The 23,042-nt window shown below is 47.6% G+C and overlaps 1 protein-coding gene across 2 annotated transcripts in view; it reads right to left on the bottom strand.

Moving 5' to 3' along the window:
* Positions 1 to 14,144: 14,144 nt before the first annotated feature.
* PNP (purine nucleoside phosphorylase) overlaps positions 14,145 to 23,042 on the bottom strand; it is a 135,182-nt gene continuing 126,284 nt past the window's right edge. For both annotated transcript variants that reach the window (XM_063913486.1, XM_063913485.1), the window contains exons 5-6: positions 18,812 to 19,002; positions 14,145 to 16,116 (exon numbers count right to left, since the gene is read on the bottom strand). In XM_063913486.1, coding sequence (XP_063769556.1) covers positions 15,899 to 16,116; positions 18,812 to 19,002 — 409 coding nt within the window. In that variant the 3' untranslated portion in view covers positions 14,145 to 15,898. The remainder of the gene's footprint in view (positions 16,117 to 18,811; positions 19,003 to 23,042) is intronic.

Raw genomic sequence — 23,042 nt, forward strand, 5'->3', positions numbered from 1 at the left:
GAATGGCTAGCTTGTGCTCCAATACTGAACTCTTGTCAAATCTTTTGCTGACATGGCCACTGATATACATAATTAAAATTTGGTCTGTGAAAAGCGCATTATTGTTGATGAAGTCCACATTGGTCCAAGCACCAAAATTCACTACTCTGGAATTTCTAGAACGGTTTATAGTGCAGACTGATGCTTTATTCTTTGGCCTGGGGCTGTACAGAGCCAAGTTGGGGATGACTGGGCAAACGCCTAGTAGTCTATTTTTCATTCATGGTTCTGGATAAAAAGGTGGCTTATGTCACTATTGAGGAAGAACGTACTGTGTGGAGTACTCAGTAAATGGTTAAGGTTAACATCTCTCATAAAATGTAATGGTAGTGTTGAGGGGCTATTGCGCTGCAGGAGGAGTTTCCATAGGTAATCAAGAAGGGAAAGAATGTGGCATAAAGTGGATCCTTGTCATTGTCAGTAGAGGTTTAACCTGCCCTGGACCTTTAAACTCAGGTAGTACAACAGAGCAACCATGATTCATAATTCCCTGTGGGTAAATACGCATTATACTGTATATAGTGAGTATTTTAATGTAAATATGTTAAATACAGGGAAAATGTAAGAGAGAATTAGTGTCAGCAAGCCCGACACTGCATTTATAAATTCATGAGTCAGATTTTAAAGATGTCTTAAAATTTTCACGTTATCCTTTCATATTCAATAGAATGTATATCACCTTCCCCCAGCAACAGATATGAGAGAGAAATAATAGGATTTTAATACCTACCGGTAAATCCTTTTCTCTTAGTCCATAGAGGATGCTGGGGTCACATCAAGAACCATGAGGGTATAGACGGGATCCGCAGGAGACATGGGCACTTTAAGACTTTCAAAGGGTGTGAACCGGCTCCTCCCTCTATACCCCTCCTCCAGACTCCAGTTATAGGAACTGTATCCAGGGAGACAGACATTTTGAGGAAAAGGATTTATTGTTAAACCAAGGTGAGATACATACCAGCTCACACCTCAAGCACGCCGTACAACATGGCATTCAACATAACGCAAGTCAACGGCATGAACAACGTCAGCAACAGGCTGACTAAAAAACGTAACACAAGATGTGTTGAAACTTAACAAAAAACTGCAGATACAGTACGCACTGGGACGGGCGCCCAGCATCCTCTACAGACTAAGAGAAAAGGATTTACCGGTAGGTATTAAAATCCTATTTTCTCATACGTCCTAGAGGATGCTGGGGTCACATCAAGAACCATGGGGTTATACCAAAGCTCTAGAATGGGCGGGAGAGTGTGGATGATTCTGCAGCACCGATTGACCAAACATAAGGTCCTCATCAGACAGGGTATCAAACTTGTAGAACTTCGCAAAGGTGTTTGAACCCGACCAAGTAGCCGCTCGGCAAAGTTGTAAAGCCGAGACCCCCCCAGGCAGCCGCCCAGGACGTGCCCACCTTTCTGTTAGAATGGACCTTCACCGATTTCGGTAACGGCAATCCAGGCGTAGAATGAGCATGCTGAATCGTATGACAGATCCAGCGTGCAATAGTCTGCTTGGAAGCAGGAGCCCCAATCTCGTTGTGAGCATACAGGACAAACAGAGCCTCCGTTTTCCTAAACTGAGCCGTTCTGGCGACATAAATTTTTAAAGATCTGACTACATCGAGAAACTTTGAATCAGCCTAGGCTTCAGTAGCCACCAGTACCACAATAGGTTGGTTCATGTGAAACGAAGAAACCACCTTTGGTAAAAATTGTTGACGAGTTCTCAACTCCGCTCTATCATCGTGTAAAATCAAATAGGGTCTTTTGTGAGACAAAGCCGCCAATTCCGACACCCGCCTTGCGGACGCCAAGGCCAATAGCATGACCACTTTCCAAGTGAGAAATTTCAACTCAACCGTTTGTAAAGGTTCAAACCAATGTGACATAAGGAACTGTAACACCACGTTAAGGTCCCATGGTGCCACTGGGGGCACAAATGGAGGTTGGATGTGCAGCACGCCTTTTACAAAAGTCTGTACCTCCGGAAGCGAGGCCAATTCCCTTTGAAAAAAAATTGATAAGGCCGAAATCTGCACTTTAATGGAGCCTAACTTCAGGCCTGCATCCACACCTGCTTGTAAAAAATGGAGGAATCTACCCAGCTGAAATTCTTCCGTTGGAGCCTTCTTGGATTCACACCAAGACACATATTTTCTCCAAATATGGTGGTAATGCTTCGCCGTTACCTCCTTCCTAGCTTTCAGTAGAGTGGGGATGACCTCATTGGGAATACCCTTACTCGCTAGGATTTTGCGTTCAACCGCCATGCCGTCAAACGCAACCGCGGTAAGTCTTGGAACACGCACGGCCCCTGCTGTAACACATCCTCTCTTAGAGGCAGAGGCCAGGGATCTTCTATGAGTAATTCCTGAAGATCCGGATACCAGGCCCTCCGTGGCCAATCTGGAACAACGAGGTTCACCTGAACCCTTGTTCTTCTTATGATCCGTATCACCTTTGGGATGAGTGGAAGTGGAGGGAACACATAGACTGAATGATACACCCACGGTGTCACCAGGGCGTCGACTGCTACTGCTTGAGGGTCCCTCGACCTGGAACAACATGTCTGAAATTTCTTGTTGAGGCGAGACGCCATCATGTCTATTTGAGGAATTCTGGTCCTGGAAGATAGACTTATTTTCCGGTGCATGTGCAGGTGAGACCCGGACCATTTGTCCAACAGGTCCCACTGAAAAACCCTGGCATGGAACCTGCCAAACGGGATGGCCTCGTAGGCCGCCACCATCTTCCCCAGCACCCGAGTGCAGTGATGAATCGACACTCTTGCCGGTTTCAGAATCCCCTTGACCATGTTCTGTATTTCCAGAGCTTTTTCCATTGGGAGAAAAATTCTCTGCAGTTTCGTGTCCAGAACCATGCCCAAGAACAACAGCCATGTTGTCGGAATCAACTGTGACTTTGGCAAATTTAGGAGCCAACCATGTTGCAGAACACTCAGGGAGAGCGCAATGTTTTTTAATAACTGCTCCTTTGATCTCGCCTTTATCAGGAGATCGTCCAAGTACGGGATAATTGTGACACCCTACTTGCGCAGGAGCACCATCATTTCCGCCATTACCTTGGTGAAAATCCTCGGGGCCGTGGAAAGACCAAACGGCAACGTCTGAAAATAAGAATTTACTTACCAATAATTCTATTTCTCATAGTCCGTAGTGGATGCTGGGAACTCCGTAAGGACCATGGGGAATAGCGGCTCCGCAGGAGACTGGGCACAAAAGTAAAAGCTTTATGACTAGCTGGTGTGCACTGGCTCCTCCCCCTATGACCCTCCTCCAAGCCTCAGTTAGGATACTGTGCCCGGACGAGCGTACATAATAAGGAAGGATCTTGAATCCCGGGTAAGACTCATACCAGCCACACCAATCACACCGTACAACTTGTGCTCTGAACCCAGTTAACAGTATGATAAACGTAGGAGCCTCTGAAAAGATGGCTCACAACAATAAACAACCCGATTTTTGTAACAATAACTATATACAAGTATTGCAGACAATCCGCACTTGGGATGGGCGCCCAGCATCCACTACGGACTATGAGAAATAGAATTATCGGTAAGTAAATTCTTATTTTCTCTGACGTCCTAGTGGATGCTGGGAACTCCGTAAGGACCATGGGGATTATACCAAAGCTCCCAAACGGGCGGGAGAGTGCGGATGACTCTGCAGCACCGAATGAGAGAACTCCAGGTCCTCCTCAGCCAGGGTATCGAATTTGTAAAATTTAGCAAACGTGTTTGCCCCTGACCAAGTAGCTGCTCGGCAAAGTTGTAAAGCCGAGACCCCTCGGGCAGCCGCCCAAGATGAGCCCACCTTCCTTGTGGAATGGGCTTTTACAGATTTTGGCTGTGGCAGGCCTGCCACAGAATGTGCAAGCTGAATCGTACTACAAATCCAACGAGCAATCGTCTGCTTAGAAGCAGGAGCACCCAGCTTGTTGGGTGCATACAGGATAAACAGCGAGTCAGATTTTCTGACTCCAGCCGTCCTGGAAACATATATTTTCAGGGCCCTGACTACGTCCAGCAACTTGGAGTCCTCCAAGTCCCTAGTAGCCGCAGGCACCACAATAGGCTGGTTCATGTGAAACGCTGAAACCACCTTAGGGAGAAATTGAGGTCGAGTCCTCAGTTCTGCCCTGTCTGAATGAAAAATTAGGTAAGGGCTTTTATATGATAAAGCCGCCAATTCTGAGACACGCCTGGCTGAAGCCAGGGCTAACAGCATGACCACTTTCCATGTGAGATATTTAAATTCCACAGTGGTGAGTGGTTCAAACCAATGTGACTTTAGGAGACTCAACACTACATTGAGATCCCAAGGTGCCACTGGAGGCACAAAAGGAGGCTGTATATGCAGTACCCCTTTGACAAACGTCTGAACTTCAGGCACTGAAGCCAGTTCTTTTTGGAAGAATATTGACAGGGCCGAAATTTGAACCTTAATGGACCCTAATTTTAGGCCCATAGATAGTCCTGTTTGCAGGAAATGCAGGAAACGACCCAGTTGAAATTCCTCTGTAGGGGCCTTCTTGGCCTCACACCACGCAACATATTTTCGCCAAATGCGGTGATAATGTTTCGCGGTTACATCCTTCCTGGCCTTGATCAGGGTAGGGATGACTTCATCTGGAATGCCTTTTTCCTTCAGGATCCGGCGTTCAACCTCCATGCCGTCAAACGCAGCCGCGGTAAGTCTTGGAACAGACAAGGTCCCTGCTGGAGCAGGTCCTTTCTTAGAGGTAGAGGCCACGGGTCCTCCGTGAGCATCTCTTGAAGTTCCGGGTACCAAGTCCTCCTTGGCCAATCCGGAGCCACGAGTATAGTTCTTACTCCTCTCCTTCTTATGATTCTCAATACTTTGGGTATGAGAGGCAGAGGAGGGAACACATACACTGACTGGTACACCCACGGTGTTACCAGAGCGTCCACCGCTATCGCCTGAGGGTCCCTTGACCTGGCGCAATATCTGTCTAGTTTCTTGTTGAGACGAGACGCCATCATGTCCACCTTTGGTTTTTCCCAACGGTTTACAATCACGTGGAAGACTTCTGGGTGAAGTCCCCACTCCCCCGGGTGGAGGTCGTGTCTGCTGAGGAAGTCTGCTTCCCAGTTGTCCACTCCCGGAATGAACACCGCTGACAGTGCTGTCACATAATTTTCCGCCCAGCGAAGAATTCTTGCAGCTTCTGCCATTGCCCTCCTGCTTCTTGTGCCGCCCTGTCTGTTTACGTGGGCGACTGCCGTGATGTTGTCCGATTGGATCAATACCGACTGACCCTGAAGCAGAGGCCTTGCTTGACTTAGGGCATTGTAAATTGCCCTTAGTTCCAGGATATTTATGTGAAGAGACGTTTCCATGCTTGACCACAAGCCCTGGAAATTTTTTCCCTGTGTGACTGCTCCCCAGCCTCTCAGGCTGGCATCCGTGGTCACCAGAATCCAGTCCTGAATGCCGAATCTGCGGCCCTCTAGAAGATGAGCACTCTGCAACCACCACAGGAGAGACACCCTTGTCCTTGGAGATAGGGTTATCCGCTGATGCATCTGAAGATGCGATCCGGACCATTTGTCCAGCAGACCCCACTGAAAAGTTCTTGCATGGAATCTTCCGAATGGAATCGCTTCGTAAGAAGCCACCATCTTTCCCAGGACCCTTGTGCATTGATGCACTGACACTTGTCCTGGTTTCAGGAGGTTCCTGACTAGCTCGGATAACTCCCTGGCCTTCTCCTCCGGGAGAAACACCTTTTTCTGGACTGTGTCCAGAATCATCCCTAGGAACAGTAGACGTGTTGTTGGAATCAGCTGCGATTTTGGAATATTTAGAATCCACCCGTGCTGACGTAGCACTACCTGAGATAGTGCTACTCCGACCTCTAACTGTTCCCTGGACCTTGCCCTTATCAGGAGATCGTCCAAGTAAGGGATAATTAAGACGCCTTTTCTTCGAAGAAGAATCATCATTTCGGCCATTACCTTGGTAAAGACCCGTGGTGCCGTGGACAATCCAAACGGCAGCGTCTGAAACTGATAATGACAGTTTTGTACCACAAACCTGAGGTACCCTTGGTGAGAAGGGTAGATTGGGACATGGAGATAAGCATCTTTGATGTCCAGAGACACCATATAGTCCCCTTCTTCCAGGTTCGCTATCACTGCTCTGAGTGACTCCATCTTGAATTTGAACCTTTTTATGTAAGTGTTCAATGATTTCAGATTTAAAATCGGTCTCACCGAGCCGTCAGGCTTCGGTACCACAAACAGCGTGGAGTAATACCCCTTTACCTGTTGTAGGAGGGGTACCTTGATTATCACCTGCTGGGAATACAGCTTGTGAATAGCTTCCAATACTGCCTCCCTGTCGGAGGGAGACGTTGGTAGAGCAGACTTCAGGAACCGGCGAGGGGGAGACGTCTCGAATTCCAATTTGTACCCCTGTGATACTACCTGCAGGATCCAGGGGTCCACTTGCGAGTGAGCCCACTGCGCGTTGAAATTTTTGAGACGGGCCCCCACCGTGCCTGAGTCCGCTTGTAAAGCCCCAGCGTCATGCTGAAGACTTGGCAGAAGCGGGGGAGGGCTTCTGATCCTGGGAAGAGGCTGCCTGCTGCAGTCTTTTTCCCCTTCCTCTGCCCCGGGGCAGAAATGAGTGGCCTTTTGCCCGCTTGCCCTTATGGGGACGAAAGGACTGAGTTTGAAAAGACGGTGTCTTTTTCTGCTGAGAGGTGACCTGGGGTAAAAAGGTGGATTTCCCAGCCGTCGCCGTGGCCACCAGGTCCGATAGACCGACCCCAAATAACTCCTCCCCTTTATACGGCAAAACTTCCATATGCCGTTTGGAATCCGCATCACCTGACCACTGTCGTGTCCATAAACTTCTTCTGGCAGAAATGGACAGCGCACTTACTCTTGATGCCAGGGTGCAAATATCCCTCTGTGCATCTCGCATATATAGTAATGCATCCTTTAAATGCTCTATAGTCAATAATATACTGTCCCTATCCAGGGTATCAATATTTTCAGTCAGGGAATCCGACCAAGCCACTCCAGCGCTGCACATCCAGGCTGAGGCGATTGCTGGTCGTAGTATAACACCAGTATGTGTGTATATACCCTTTAGGATATTTTCCAGCTTTCTATCAGCTGGTTCCTTGAGGGCGGCCGTATCAGGAGACGGCAACGCCACTTGTTTTGATAAGCGTGTGAGCGCCTTATCTACCCTAGGGGGTGTTTCCCAACGCGCCCTAACCTCTGGCGGGAAAGGGTATAATGCCAATAATTTATTAGAAATCAGCAGTTTTTTATCGGGGGAAACCCACGCTTTGTCACACACCTCGTTTAATTCATCTGATTCAGGAAAAACTATGGGTAGTTTTTTCACACCCCACATAATACCCCTTTTTGTGGTACTTGTAGTATCAGAAATGTTCAAAGCCTCCTTCATTGCCGTGATCATGTAACGTGTGGCCCTACTGGACATTACGTTTGTCTCGTCACTGTCGACACTGGAGTCAGTATCCGTGTCTGGGTCTGTCGACCATCTGAGGTAACGGGCGCTTTAGAGCCCCTGACGGTGTTTGAGACGCCTGGACAGGCACTAACTGATTTGCCGGCTGTCTCATGTCGTCAACAGTTTTTTGCAAAGTGCTGACACTGTCACGTAATTCCATACGACCATCCAGTCAGGTGTCGACTCCCTAGGGGGTGACATCACTATTACAGGCAATTGCTCCGCCTCCACATAATTTTCCTCCTCATACATGTCGACACAATCGTACCGACACACAGCACACACACAGGGAATGCTCTGATAGAGGACAGGACCCCACGACCCCTTTGGGGAGACAGAGGGAGAGTTTGCCAGCACACACCAGAGCGCTATATATATACAGGGATAACCTTATATAAGTGTTTCTCCCTTCTATAGCTGCTGTATTTGTATTATCTGCCAATTAGTGCCCCCCCTCTCTTGTTTTACCCTGATTCTGTAGCAGGACTGCAGGGGAGAGTCAGGGAGCCGTCCTTCCAGCGGAGCTGTGAGGGAAAATGGCGCTTGTGTGCTGAGGAGATAGGCTCCGCCCCCTTTTCGGCGGCCTTTTCTCCCGCTTTTTTTAGGAAAACTGGCAGGGGTTAAATGCATCCATATAGCCCAGGAGCTATATGTGATGCATTTCTTTAGCCATATAAGGTTTAAAACGTGTTTTATTGCGTCTCAGGGCGCTCCCCCCCAGCGCCCTGCACCCTCAGTGACCGGAGTGTGAAGTGTGCTGAGAGCAATGGCGCACAGCTGCAGTGCTGTGCGCTACCTTATTGAAGACAGGAACGTCTTCTGCCGCCGATTTTTCCGGACCTCTTCGCTCTTCTGGCTCTGTAAGGGGGCCGGCGGCGCGGCTCCGGGACCCATCCAAGCTGAGCCTGTGATCGTCCCTCTGGAGCTAATGTCCAGTAGCCAAGAAGCCCAATCCACTCTGCATGCAGGTGAGTTCGCTTCTTCTCCCCTTAGTCCCACGATGCAGTGAGCCTGTTGCCAGCAGGTCTCACTGAAAATAAAAAACCTATTTAAACTTTTACTCTAAACAGCTCAGGAGAGCTACCTAGCATGCACCCTTCTCGGCCGGGCACAAAAATCTAACTGAGGCTTGGAGGAGGGTCATAGGGGGAGGAGCCAGTGCACACCAGCTAGTCATAAAGCTTTTACTTTTGTGCCCAGTCTCCTGCGGAGCCGCTATTCCCCATGGTCCTTACGGAGTTCCCAGCATCCACTAGGACGTCAGAGAAATTGGTAATGACAATCCTGAACCGCAAACCTCAGGTAAGCCTGATGTGGAGGATATATGGGGACATGTAGGTAAGCATCCTTTATGTCGACTGACACCATAAAATCCCCCCTTTCCAGACTGGAAATCACTGCTTGCAGAGATTCCATCCTGAATTTGAATCTTTTCAAATATAGATTGAGGGATTTTAAATTCCGAATCGGTCTGATCAAGCCATCCGGGGCCACGAACAGGCTTGAATAAAACCCCTCTCCCCGATGTGACGGGGGTACCGCGACAATGACTTGTTGTTGACACAGCTTTTGTATTGCTGCGCACACCACTTCCCTTTCCGGAAGAGAAGCTGGCAAGGCCGATTTGAAAAATCGGTGGGGGTGGGGGGGCACGTCTTGAAACTCCAGTTTGTATCCTTGGCCACAATTTCCAGCACCCAAGGATCCAGGCCTGAGTGAGCCCAGACCCGACTGAAGAGTTGAAGACGCGCCCACACCGGTGGGGACTCCCGCAGCGGAGCCCCAGCGTCATGCTGTGGACTTGGCAGAAGCCGGGGAGGACTTCTGCTCCTGGGAGCTTGCCACAGCCGGAGATCTTTTCCTCTTCCTTTACCTCTAGCAGCAAGGAAGGAGGACCCTCGTCCTTTTTTGAATTTATTAGATCGAAAGGCCTGCATCTGATACTGAGGTGTTTTCTTTTGCTGTGGAGGGACAAAAAGTAGAAAAGACGACGTACCGCGGTAGCTGTAGATACCAGGTCCGCGAGGCCCTCACCAAACAAAACACCACCTTTATACGGCAGCGCCTCCATAGCCCTCTTAGAGTCAGCATCCCCATTCCATTGATGAGTCCATAATGCTCTCCTAGCCGAGATTGCCATGGCATTGGCCCTTGATCCCAAGAGGCCAATATCTCTCGCAGCCTCCTTCAGATAGACTGCAGCGTCCCTGATATGACCCAGGGTCAAAAGAACGCTATCCCTATCCAGGGTGTCTAAGTCAGATGATAAATTATCTGCCCACTTAATTGCACTACTCACCCATGCTGATGCCACTGCAGGTCTGAGCAGTGTACCCGTAGTGACATAAATAGATTTCAATGTAGTTTCCTGCTTACGATCCGCAGGATCTTTTAGGGCCGCCGTGTCAGGGGACGGAAGCGCCACCTTCTTGGACAGCCGTGCTAGAGCCTTGTCCACATTGGGGTCGACTCCCACCTTTTCCTATCCTCAGAGGGAAACGGGTATGCCATAATAATTCTCTTGGGAATCAGCAACTTTTTGTCAGGAACTTCCCAAGCCTTTTCAAAAAGAGCGTTCAGTTCATGAGAGGGAGGAAACGTTACCGGAGCTTTCTTTCCCTTAAACATACAGACCCTTGTCTCAGGAACAGCAGGGTCTTCCGAGATATGCAACACTTCTTTTATTGCCACAATCATGTACTGAATGCTCTTAGCCAGTTTAGGATTCAACCTGGCATCACCATAGTCGACACTGGAATCCAAATCCGTGTCGGTATCAGTGTCTGCTATTTGGGTAAACGGCCGTTTCTGTGACCCTGAGGGAGCCTGCGTTTGGGATAAAGCATCTTCCATGTGTGATAGCCGGGCAGCGGCCGCTCCATCCGTTATTTTAAAAAAAGCATTGCACACCAGGCCATGTCATCACATAAGCAAGCAGTTTATTCACAGTTCAGACAGGGTTATCACGACAGTAACATTTAACTCCTTGTTCTCCTCTCCAGCGCAATATTCATATGGGTTACATCAAGTTACATCTCCTTTCATTTGCTTCACGGGCAATAACAGCATTTACAGTGATGTGACATCATTACAGTACAGTACATACCAGCGCAGTCTCTGGGAATCAGTAGTGCGGCTTTCGCAAACAAATTCATTTTAGTGTGCTCTCCCCCAATCGCTAGGGGCTCTATCTAAACGGGATCTCATGTACACGTTACTGGGGGCCTTCCGCCAAACGTGGTTCCTACCACTCACCCAGCTCGTCCTATCCCGCAGACTCACACCTCCCATCCTGCTTCTTGGGTACCCCTGAAGGTCCTTTGTTCCTGGTTCCTTCCACTGTACTCTGCATACTGTGGCTCTCACACTGCACTCTCCATCTCTCACTGAAGCTGCTGGCTCTCCCTCTCTTCATAGCAACACCCACACGCTGCTCTTCTTTCCATCATGCCAGGGACTGTGGAGTGCCATTCTTGTTCCACAGTCCCCAGCCTGCGTTTCTCCTGGACACTTAGCCTGTGCCTTCCATCCTCAGTCCTCAGCTCACACTGAACTGTCCTGTGCTTTGTTCCTTCTTCTAAAATCCCCTGCACTTCCTGTCCTAACCCCCTACATGTGGCAGGGTCTGCTAGAACTGGTTTGGGGCCATAAAACTCCCCCACTCACTGATAAGAATTAAATGTGGCATGGACTGTCTCCATGTTTGGTTTTGAGCCTCAGATTTATCCAATCTCTTATTTAATGAAGCCACATTTGCATTCAAGGCACTCAACATATTTACCCAATCAGCAGTAGGCGGTGCCGACAGATTCACTCCCTCACACTGTTCTGTCTCTACTCCAGCCTCCTCCTGGGAAGAGCCTTCAGCCTCAGACATGTCGACACACTCGTACCGACACCACTATCACACTGGGCTATAGGGGACAGACCCACAATAAGGCCTATTAGAGAAACACAGAGGGAGTTTGCCAGCTCACACCCAGCGCCTATACCAGTCTGAAAGCACACACACACACATATATATATATATATAATGCCCCCGACCTGACAGCGCTTTCAATGATAATAATCAACACCAATTTTGCTGTTCTCCCCCCCAAACCCCCCCCCCGTTTAGCACCCTGTTACTTGTCACAGAAGTGGAGGAGGTCAGGGCCAGCGTCTCATGCAGTTTCACTGTGGAGATAAAATGGCGCTGATTAGAGCTGGGAGGACCAAGCCCCGCCCCTGTAACGGCGCGCTTATGTCCCGCTATTTTTTTATACTGGCGGGGGTAGTATACGGTGCCTATGCACTGTATGTACTTTTGCCAGGCTGATTTGAGGTCTTATTGCTGCCCAGGGCGCCGCCCCCCCCCCTGCGCCCAAGTAGTGCCATTGGTGTGTGGGAGCAATGGCGCGCAGCGTGACCGCTGCGCGGTACCGCCGAGACTGATGTCTTCTGCCACCTTCACTGAAGTCTTCTTTGCTTCGGTTACTCACCCGGCTTCCCTCTTCGGGCTCTGTGAGGGGGATGGCGGCGCGGCTCCGGGATCGAGCAGCTAGGCTATACCAAGTGATCAGACCCTCTGGAGCTAATGGTGTCCAGTAGCCTAAGAAGCAGAGCCTTTAACTCACAGAAGTAGGTCTGCTTCTCTCCCACGATGCAGGGAGCCTGTTGCCAGCAGTGCTCCCTGAAAATAATAAACCTAACAGAAAGTATTTTCTAGAGAAACTCAGTAGAGCTCCCCTAGTGTGTGTCCAGTCTCTCTGGGCACAGAATCTAACGGAGGTCTGGAGGAGGGGCATAGAGGGAGGAGCCAGTTCACACCCATTTAAAGTCTTAAAGTGCCCATGTCTCCTGCGGATCCCGTCTATACCCCACGGTCCTTTTGGAGACCCCAGCATCCTCTAGGACGAAGGAGAAATAGAAATATCATGATGAGGTAGAGCCCTTAATGTATTACAGGGGCCACTACAAGTGTATTAGCCTAGGGCTTCCAGAACCTTTAATCAGCTAGTTGATGAGAGGGGTGGGGATTGGGAGTGGACTGAGATGAGAAGACATAAAGGGGTTGGGGATGAGAGGCAAGGACGGAAAGGTGTTGGAAGACAGACATGTACCAGACATGATAGCTAGTGGCCCAATGAATGCTGAGTTGAAATACTAGTATTCAATATTTATGTATTACTATTTTACTTTCATTACTTTTTTAATGGTTGAAAACAAAAGCCTCAAATTGTAGAGGAAGCCAATTATGATTTCTGAGAACACTACTTATATATTAATGTTTACAGTGGTGGAACTACCAGCAGCGCAGTGCACAGGGCTCTGGTGACCAAGGGGCCTGCCATCCATCTCTCGCTCCTCCCTGGATCGCACAGGCCACCTTGAAGCATGTAGAATGCGTTAGGGGCCTCCGGAGCGATTACCAACCACGATTCCCCAACTGGGCTGCGCGAGAGGCTGTGCTATGCTGTGCCCATCTCTCCCTACTATAATGGCTATAATTCAAGAATGAAAAAAATACCTAATAAAACAAAAAATTCCCTTAATGATAGGATATAGTGGCTGATTCAGAGATGGACGCAGACTTGCGTCCGTATGCAGCAGCCCCGACCATCTGCTCTGCGCTTGCGCACTGGCAGCAGTGCACCTGTGCGACCTTACAAATTGCGGCCGCATTCAGGAAGGATGCAGCCGGAGTGTGAAGAGGGGTGGCAGCGCGGGATTGGGGGGCCGTGGCGGTTCGAACAGGGGCGTGTCGTGACAATTTTCGGGGCGGCTGCTCTGATTTAAAAAATGGCGGGCGACCACCTGACAGCGTGCTAGGGGTCAACCTTAGTATGATGCGTCTGCAATCTAATTGCGGACGCAGCAGGAGGCAGCCAATCACACATACTTGGCGCCCTTATCCTGTGCTGGGCGGCCCCTAGCATGTGTGGAGATGGACTCAGATATGGCTGCGTATGCAGCGATCTGCGTCCATATCTCAATAAGGCCCATAGGATCCAAACGGTGGTCAAAATACGGTCCATTATTTACGGTTACTGTATACACAATGAGGAGACAGGCAGCTCTCCCTGTGCCTGGGAATGCAGGGCCATATTAACAATGGGGCGATGGAGCTCCAGCTCCAGGCCTCCACATAAAAATAGGCCCATCACCATGACAACATGATGATGACCAGGCACCAGCTGGCCACATGGTCGGCCCTGAATCATAAGGGCTAAAACGCATTTCTATTTTCCACACTAACATTATGCAGTTTTTGGGGCTTATAGTGTATGGTGTTCTACTGGCCTACATGGCATTGGCCTCACCTCCTGCGCTTCTCATTATAGGCCCTTGAACATTTTCAGCCCCACAAGGCCCTTAATCCGGCCCTGTGGGAATGTACATCATTAAGGGAAGAAAGTTGTTACCTGGTAACACCGACTCAGCCACAAGAGGTAATGCAGCTGAGATGTCTGTACCTGCCCAGCCATACTACACACACAAGATCCGTCCCTAACACAGACTTGCTGATTAAGTAAAAGGACACTCTGTTTCTAGATATACTGCATACAGTAAAACACACAAAATACACAACTTTAAAATACAATATATTTTATTTTATTTAAGCCTTGTAAAAAAATGTGTATAGAAAGAATAGAGGTATAGATCAGTTGCAGAAGGAATGTCAGACACAGACAACAGCATCATCGCACAGGAAACACGAGATGTGTTCCCCTATACTGTACAGGCGATGGGAGTGATCACGGCATACAAGAGAAGGATTGTACTCCTGGCAGCTTACGGGTATAAACTGGTTTTCTCTAACAGTGAATTAGCAATAGAGGAGCGGGAGGGACAATGATTTGCATTTTGTAGCATTCTACCCACTAAGCCAGAGGCTCTCAAACGCGGTGCTCAAGGCACCACAACATCGGTCCAGGTTTTATATCCAAACATGGCCACAGGTGACTTAATCAGCACCTCAGTCAATCTGATTTAACCATCTGCGCTGAGCCATGGATATACCTAAAACCTGGACTGTTAGGGTGCCTTGAGGACCGCGTTTGGGAACATCTGAACTAAGCAAAACAAATCTGGCTCCTGAAAAAGCTATATTCTGCAGAAAAGGAAATGTAAAACCATAAACTTGTAGATATAAAATAAACAGTAATACAGTGGACGTGTAGAATATATAACAATGTCTAGGTTATACCTCTATGCATATGGTTATATAAGATGATGAGCAGGTCATTTTCTCAGTATCACCTAGCTATCATATAGAATTTACACAACTTGTCTATTCATGGGTGGATAACATTTTATAGCCATGTAATACCCCTTTCACACCGCACAAATAACCCGGCGTGCGGTGTGAAAGGGGCATAGCCGAAATACCGTCTCGGCCGACCCGGCAATTCAACCCGGGAATAAAGCAGTGTTATACCCGGGTTGAATACCGGGTCAGTGGCTGCGTAAACGGGCTCCAAGGTCGATGCGTCCCGGGACCCGTTTACTACAGCAGGGAGAGGCAGCGCGGAGATGATCTCATCTCCCAGCGCCGCCTCCACCTCTGCTGCTATGGCAACCTACCCGGCATATTGCCGGGTCGGGGAAGCCTGCAGCAGCGGCCAATGCCAGATCCCACCCGGGAAGGACACGTTTCCAATTCCTGGGTGGGATCCGGCATTGGCGGTGTGAAAGAGGTATAAGTCTAAAGGAGGTACCCTGAATTGTTGTCTGACAGTTGTACTTTCTCACGAGCCGTGAGTGGCAGGCTCCTGAGATTGCCCAGCCCTGATTACAGATAATGAACATAAGGATACATATGTATGGAAGAATACAGTACAATTTATGAGAAAGTTATACAGTACATACAAGTCTTTGTAAAGTATTGCATGTGTTATTACGTAGGTTTGACTGGTTTAAGTGACCAAATTCAATATTTTATAATTATTATTATTATTATTATTAAAATTCATATTTAAAAAAAAGCATCATGTGCTCGAGGAGGTGTAAATAAATATAAATATAGTCGGTAATGATAAAATAATAACATTCGTTTAGTTAGCCTTCTTATTAATTTATGTGTAACACAACAATATTAGCACAGGAGGTAAAATGAAGACAGACACAATTATCTGAGGTCCAGTATCTACAAAGAGACTATGAGCATGTGACCAAGGAATGCATTGTGGGAAGCAGTTTTTATGGGAGGATTACAGAACTGTTCTGAGCACCAGTATGTGGGTACACGGACTGAGCAGAGAACACTACCAAGGCGTGCTCGGCTCATGTCTCTGGCGTGGAGTGTAGCACTTGTTTCTCTCCGCCCTCACATCCCATGATCTTCTAGCACATATCATTGTTCAGCTCCATGCGCTTGACCAGAACAGTCACCAGCTTCTCCATGGACTTGGCACTGTTCTTCCCAGCCTGGAGCACTTCTTCATGGTTAGCAACTGTTTCATTGTCATAGTCCATCACAGCTTTATTGGTAATCAGAGATATGCCCAGAACCTTGAGACCGCAGTGTCTGCCCACAATTACTTCAGGTACTGTGCTCATCCCTGGACAATGAAAGACAAGGAATAGGTGAGACTAGACAGTGCTTGTATAATACCATGTGATGTAACCAGACTTTCAACAGTGAGAAATAGACTGATCAAAGGAAACAGACTATAGGATGCTATAGCACAAGTGTTCTTTGCACCTAAAAGCACACTAATGGGTCAACCACAAAGACCATTTTCTCAGGGGAGAAGACGTGTTCATAGAATACTTAAATCCTATTGTCTCCATTTTATAGCTTTGCAGGACATAAGAAACTATCTTTGCTAGTGTTGGAGGGTCAGCTCTTTTCCAATATCGAGCTAACACAGCCTTAGTAGCAATAAAGATATGTGCTATAAGCAGGGCTGAAAGTAGGGTGGTACGGGGTGGTACTGAGTACCATTAAGAAATATGGTGGTGGTACTCGGTACCACCAGCCCACCACTGGGGCATCATTTAACAGGGGCATTTTTGTATGTGGGACATAAAATGGTGTCAGTGGCATAGCTGTGTGTGGCATAATATGTAATAGGCATTACGGTGTGTGGTATAATATGTAATAGGCATTATGCTGTGTGGCATAATATGTAATGGGTGTTACGGTGTTTGGCATAATCTGTAATGGGCATTACAGTGTGTGGCATAATGTGTAATGGGCATTACGGTGTGTGGCATAATGTTTAATAAGCATTACGGTGTGTGGCATAATGTGTAATGGGCATTACAGTGTTTGGTATAATGTGTAAGGGGCATTACGGTGAGGGGCATAATGTGGCCTTGCCCCTGTTGTCATGTAGCCACTCCCCTAATTTCATGTGACCGCGCCCCCTCATGACACGCGACCACGCCCATTATTACTATCAGTACCACTAAGAAAACATTTCTACTTGCACCACTGCCTTTAACATATGTATACTGTATATCCCTTCAAGGGAAGAAGTGGTGTAGAAAAAAAAAATTCTGGAAGCATTGGGAGGGAGACATTTGTTATAATACTCACACCACTTCGGGCATAATCTGATCATGGGAAGCTGTGATATCCTTATTTTATGTCTCAGATATAATATCACATAAAACAATAAGTGCTAATTAGTCTTTTAAGAAGGTTCTCCTCTGTATGCATTTTTACTCCTTAATTTCTATATCCAATTACTCCTATAATTTCTATATCCAACACTATTGCGAGATAGATCGTAGATATTAAAAGTTGTTTCTCCATAAATATGTGGATGTGTCTTGACGGGCGTGCATGTGCTCATACTCCTAACTGTACTTTTGGATTGTGTGGTACGTTTATATATACTCTGGGTTTTCTCCATTTTTTTGTTTTTGTTTTCCTCCTTCCCCTACTAAGCGCTTTAAGTACATTACAAAATGGATGTCATTATGTGATACATTTCCTATACGACTGCATTGGCTGGCAATTTCTGTAATGTGAAAATCTCTTTCTCAATAAAAATATTTTTGTTAAAAAAAACAACAACACACTAATGGGTAAAACCATGAGCAGTGCAGGTGGGGCAGATGTAACATGTGCAGAGAGAGTTAGATTTGGGTGGGGTGTGTTCAAACTGAAATCTAAATTGCAGTGTAAAAATAAAGCAGACAGTATTTAGCCTATACAATATAAGTCACCCAAATCTAAATCTCTCTGCACATGTTATATCTGCCCCACCTGCAGTGCAACATGCTTTTGCCCATTAGTGCTTTTTTGGTTTGAAAACAAACCTGAATAACCCCCATAGACCAGTGTTTCCACAGCTCCAGTCCTCATCAGTGCACCTTTTACAGATTATTTGGAGCACAGGTGTACTCATTACTGACTGACACATTTTAATAGATCCATAGGTGGAGCTAATTATTGCACGTGTGACACTGAGAAGAACTGTAAAACATGCACTGCTTGGGGTCTCTGAGGACTGGAGTTGTTAAAGACTTGTGTGTTTCATTTTTTACCATTATGATGAGAACATAACCTCCAAACATGACCCTTTCCAGGAGGGACAAGATGCTCTGTTGCTGGACTTCTCTCTTAATTTAAGGTTGCCCTCACCTGTGTTGAAACACCTTTGTTACCAATTAACCTGAGCAAAACAGGTGATGGCAATCCTAAATTATGAGGGAAGTCCAGCAATTTGTCCCGTCTGGAATGGGTCTTCTTGGGAGGTATGTAAGAAGAGCAAAAATAATGCAAATTTTCATATGGTATACCTCCTAACATGACCCATCCAGGAGGGTCAAATTGCATTTTGTCCTACCTGGAGAGGGTCGTGTTGGGAGGTATGCGATGATCCCTTTCTTCAGTCTATTAAAGGTATGACAATATGAATGATATGAGCTGGGCCAGCATTTTTACACTGAAAGTGTGACAGAAAGTCTGAATTTGTCTGGTGTTTCTCCTCACTGAGCACCGGCCGCTTACATGGAGGGCAGCTGCAGACAGCTTCTTACCAGTGAAGTTGCCAGCCGATGCTTCTCATGCAATGGGCTGAGAGTGCAGTACTGCAAACTCACAAGTGCATCGGTGTGGAGAAAGAGGAACACGAGTAGATAGATAGATAGATAATATCTAATCTATCTATCTATGTAAAAGCCTGATGTGAGTAAGAAATTATCCTGCCCCCATGATCATTTCTTCATGGCAGAAATTTCGGTCTCCACACACCGCTGAACCAAAACAATACATATCACCTCCGAGTCATTTCCTCTTACCGACAGCGTCTGCTCCAAGTTTGTTGAGAAATCGACATTCTGCAATGGTCTCAAAGTTGGGTCCGCCAATGCTACAGTACACCCCTTCCCTCATCTTCTCTGCCAGACCCTGCTCCCGTCCAACTGCCAAAGCCAGCTTTCTGTACTCCTTGTCATAGGCGTCAGACATGGGGGGGAACCGAGGGCCAAAGCTGTTATGACACACACATATACAAGTAAGACAGGTGAGCAGGTTAAAAAGAGACTGAAAAACTCAGCAATAGGAAGACATTTTTTTAGCCTCATTTGCTATTCCTTATTTGTTACTCATTTTAAAATGGAATGAAATCTACATGAAAATAGGATTTTAATTACGTACAGGTAAATCCTTTTCTCGTAGTCCGTAGAGGATACTGGGGTTCATTTAGTACCATGGGGCATACACGGGTCCACTAGGAGCCATGGGCACTTTAAGAATTTGATAGTGTGGGCTGGATTCTCCCTCTATGCCCCTCCTACCAGACTCAGTCTAGGAAACTGTGCCCGAGGAGACGGACATACTTTGAGAGAAGGACAGTGGTGAGATTCCGAACCAGCACACACAAGAGGAAAGCCAAGCTAACCAAACTTGAAACAGGAACAGCAACAACTGAACCAACATTACTTAACCAAGTAACAGTGCAGGAAGAAAGAAGCACCAGGCGGGCGCCCAGTATCCTCTACGGACTACGAGAGAAGGATTTACCGGTAGGTAATTAGAATCCTATATTCTCTTACGTCCTAGAGGATACTGGGGTCCATTTAGTACCATGGGGATGTGCCAAAGCTCCCAAACCGGGTGGGAGAGTGCTTAGGTTCCCGCAGAACTGATTGACCAAACTGAAGGTCCTCAGAGGCCAAAGTATCGAACTTGTAGAACTTAGCAAACGTGTTCGAACCTGACCAAGTCGCCGCTTGGCAGAGCTGTAAATGCCGAGACATCCCAGACAGCCGCCCAGGAAGAACCCACCAACCTAGTAGAGTGGGCCTGTACAGATTTTGGACACAGCAAACCTGCCGTGGAATAAGCATGCTGAATAGTAAGCCTGATCCAGTGTGCAATGGACTGCTTTGAAGCAGGCCACCCAATTTTATTAGGATCATAAAGAATAAACACCGAATCAGATTTTCTGTGACGAGCTGTTCGCTTTACATATACCCTCAAAGCCTTCACAACATCCAAAGACTTTGAAGTAGTGGAAGTGTTGGTGATAACCGGCACCACAATAGGTTGGTTGATGTGATATGCGGACATCACTTTAGGAAGAAATTGCTGACGAGTTCGGAGTTCAGCTCTGTCCTCATGGAACATTAAATAAGGACTTTTGTGAGACAAAGCCCCCAGCTCCGACACACGTCTTGCTGTAAGCCAAGGCCATCAGTGTGACGGTCTTCCATGTAAGATATTTTACGTCCACCTCCTGTAACGGTTCAAACCAGTCCGATTGGAGGAACTGCAGCACCAAATTGAGATCCCAAGGTGCCGTGGGAGGCACAAAGGGAGGTTGGATGTGCAGAACACCTTTCAAGAACGTCTGGACCTCAGGGAGAGAAGCCAATTGTTTCTGAAAGAAAATGGACAAGCCCGAAATCTGAACTTTTATGGAGCCCAGACGCAGGCCCACATCCACACCTGCCTGCAGAAAAAGCAGGAAACGTCAGATGAAATTCCACCGCAGAAAAATTTCTGCTCACACCAAGAGACTTATTTCTTCCAAATACGATGGTAATGCTTAGACGTTACACCCTTCCTGGCTTGGATCATAGTCGGGATAACCTTGTGAGGGATCCCTCTCCTGGCTAGAATCAGCCGTTCAACTTCCATGCCGTCAAACGTAGCCGCGGTAAGTCCTGAAAGATGAAGGGCCCTGTTGTAGAAGATCCCCGCGAAGAGGTAGAGGCCATGGATCTTCGAGGAGCATCTCCAGAAGGCCTGCGTACCAGGCCCTTCTTGGCCAGTCTGGAGCAATTAATATTGCTTGAACCCTTTCCATTTTTATTCTCTTTACAATTCTTGGGATCATAGGAAGTGAAGGAAACGCGTACACCATCTGATAGACCCATGGAGTCGTGAAGGCGTCCACCGCCACTGCCTGTGGGTCTCTTAACCTGGAAAAATACCGCTTGAGCTTCTTGTTGAGACGAGAGGCCATCATGACGATCTGTGGATATCCCCACCGATATCCCCCTGTCGGTTTATGTACGTCACTGCCGTCAAATTGTCCGACTGGACCTGAATGGCCCAATCTTGAAGAAGATGCGAGGCCTGCAGAAGGGTGTTGTATATGGCCCCGAGTTCCAGAATGTTGACTGGAAGGACAACTTCCTGACTTGACCATCTTCCTTGAAACTGCACCCCCTGAGTGACTGCTCTCAAACCTCGGAGGCTTGCGTCTGTGGTTAACAGAATCCTGTTTTGAATTCCGAATCTCTGACCCTCAACGAGGTGAGAAGTCTGTAGCCACCACAGAAGGGAGATCCTGACTTTTGGCGACAGACGGATCCTCTGGTGCATATGAAGATGCGATCAGGACCATTTGTCCAACAGATCGAGCTGGAAGGGTCGTGCGTGAAACATTCCGTATTGAAGAGCCTCGTAAGAGGCCACCATTTTTCCCAGAAGGCAAATGCACAGATGCACCAACACCCGGGTTGGCTTCAGGACAACCAAAACCATTGACTGGATTACCAATGCCTTCTCCAACGGAAGGAACACTTTCTGCGACTCCATGTCCAGTATCATTCCCAGGAATGGGAGCCTCCTTGATGGCTCTAGGCGAGACTTTGGAATGTTCAGAATCCACCCGTGATCCTGGAGGAGTTTGGTTGAGAGACCAATGCTGTCTAACAACCTTTTCCTGGACGGTGCTTTTATTAGTAGATCGTCCAGGTACGCAATTATGTTCACTCCCTGCTTGCGGAGTAGAAACATCATCTCTGCCATCACCTTGGTGAACACCCTCAGTGCCGTGGAGAGACCAAATGGCAGGGCCTGTTACTGGTAGTGACAGTCCTGCCATGCAAAACCGTAGATAAGCCTGATGAGGCGGCAAGATCGGAATGCGAAGATACACATTCTTGATATCCAGAGACACTAGGAATTCCCCCTCCTCCAGACCTGAGATTACCGCTCTCAGAGACTCCATCTTGAATTTGAACACTCGTGAGTACAGGTTCAAAGATCTGAGGTTTAGAATCGGTCTTACCGAACCGTCCAGTTTCGGTACTACAAACAAGTTGGAGTAGTACCCATTGTTGAGCAGATGAGGTGGAACTGGAACAATGACCTGAGTCTGTACCAGTTTTTGGATGGCATGCTGTAAAGTAATATTTGCCTCTTGTGAAACTGGCAAGCCTGATTTGAAGAATCTGTGAGGTGGGAGCTTTTGGAACTCCAGTCTGTAGCCCTGGGAAATAAGATCTATGACCCAGGGATCCTGGCACGACTGTGACCAGATCTGACTGAAGAATTGTAGGCGGGCTCCCACCTGACAGCCTTCCAGGCATTGCGGTCCACCGTCATGCTGAAGTCTTTGAGGAAGCAGAGCCTGAGCTCTGTTCCTGAGCACCTGCAGTTGCTGGTTTGCGTGGTTAACTTTTTGCGCCGCTGGAGGACGTAGAAGCACCTCTGGATTTGCCCTTGAACTTGGCCATCCGAAAGGACTGTAACTTAGAAGCTGAATAAGTCTTCTTGTTTTGGGCGGCTGCGGAAGGAAGATACGTAGACTTACCCGCAGTAGCTGTGGTGATCCATTTGTCTAGTTAATCACCAAACAAGGCCTCTCCTGTGAATGGTAGGCATTCCATGCCTTTCCAGGAGTCCGCGTCAGCAGTCCATTGGCGTAGCCACAAGCCCCTGCGTGCTGACACTGCCATAGCGGTGATGCGTGCGTTAAGCAAGTCTCTCTTTTATGGCTTCCACCATAAAGTTCGCAGAGTCCTGTATATGCTACAGGAGTAAAACAACATCTCCCCTAGACAAGGAATCTAATCCCTCAATTAGGTTACCTGACCATTTTGCATTGGCTTTTGTGATCCACGCACATGCAATAGTGGGTCTCTGGGCCACTCCAGCAGCTGTGTACAATGATTTGAGTGTAGTCTCAATTTTACGATCAGCCGTGTCTTTTAGGGAGGCCGCACCAGGAACAGGCAATACAATTTTTCGGAACAGCCTAGAGACTGATGCGTCCACTATCGGTGGATTTTCCCA

The sequence above is a fragment of the Pseudophryne corroboree genome, chromosome 1 (genome assembly GCF_028390025.1).
Source record: "Pseudophryne corroboree isolate aPseCor3 chromosome 1, aPseCor3.hap2, whole genome shotgun sequence".
Taxonomy (NCBI): domain Eukaryota; kingdom Metazoa; phylum Chordata; class Amphibia; order Anura; family Myobatrachidae; genus Pseudophryne; species Pseudophryne corroboree.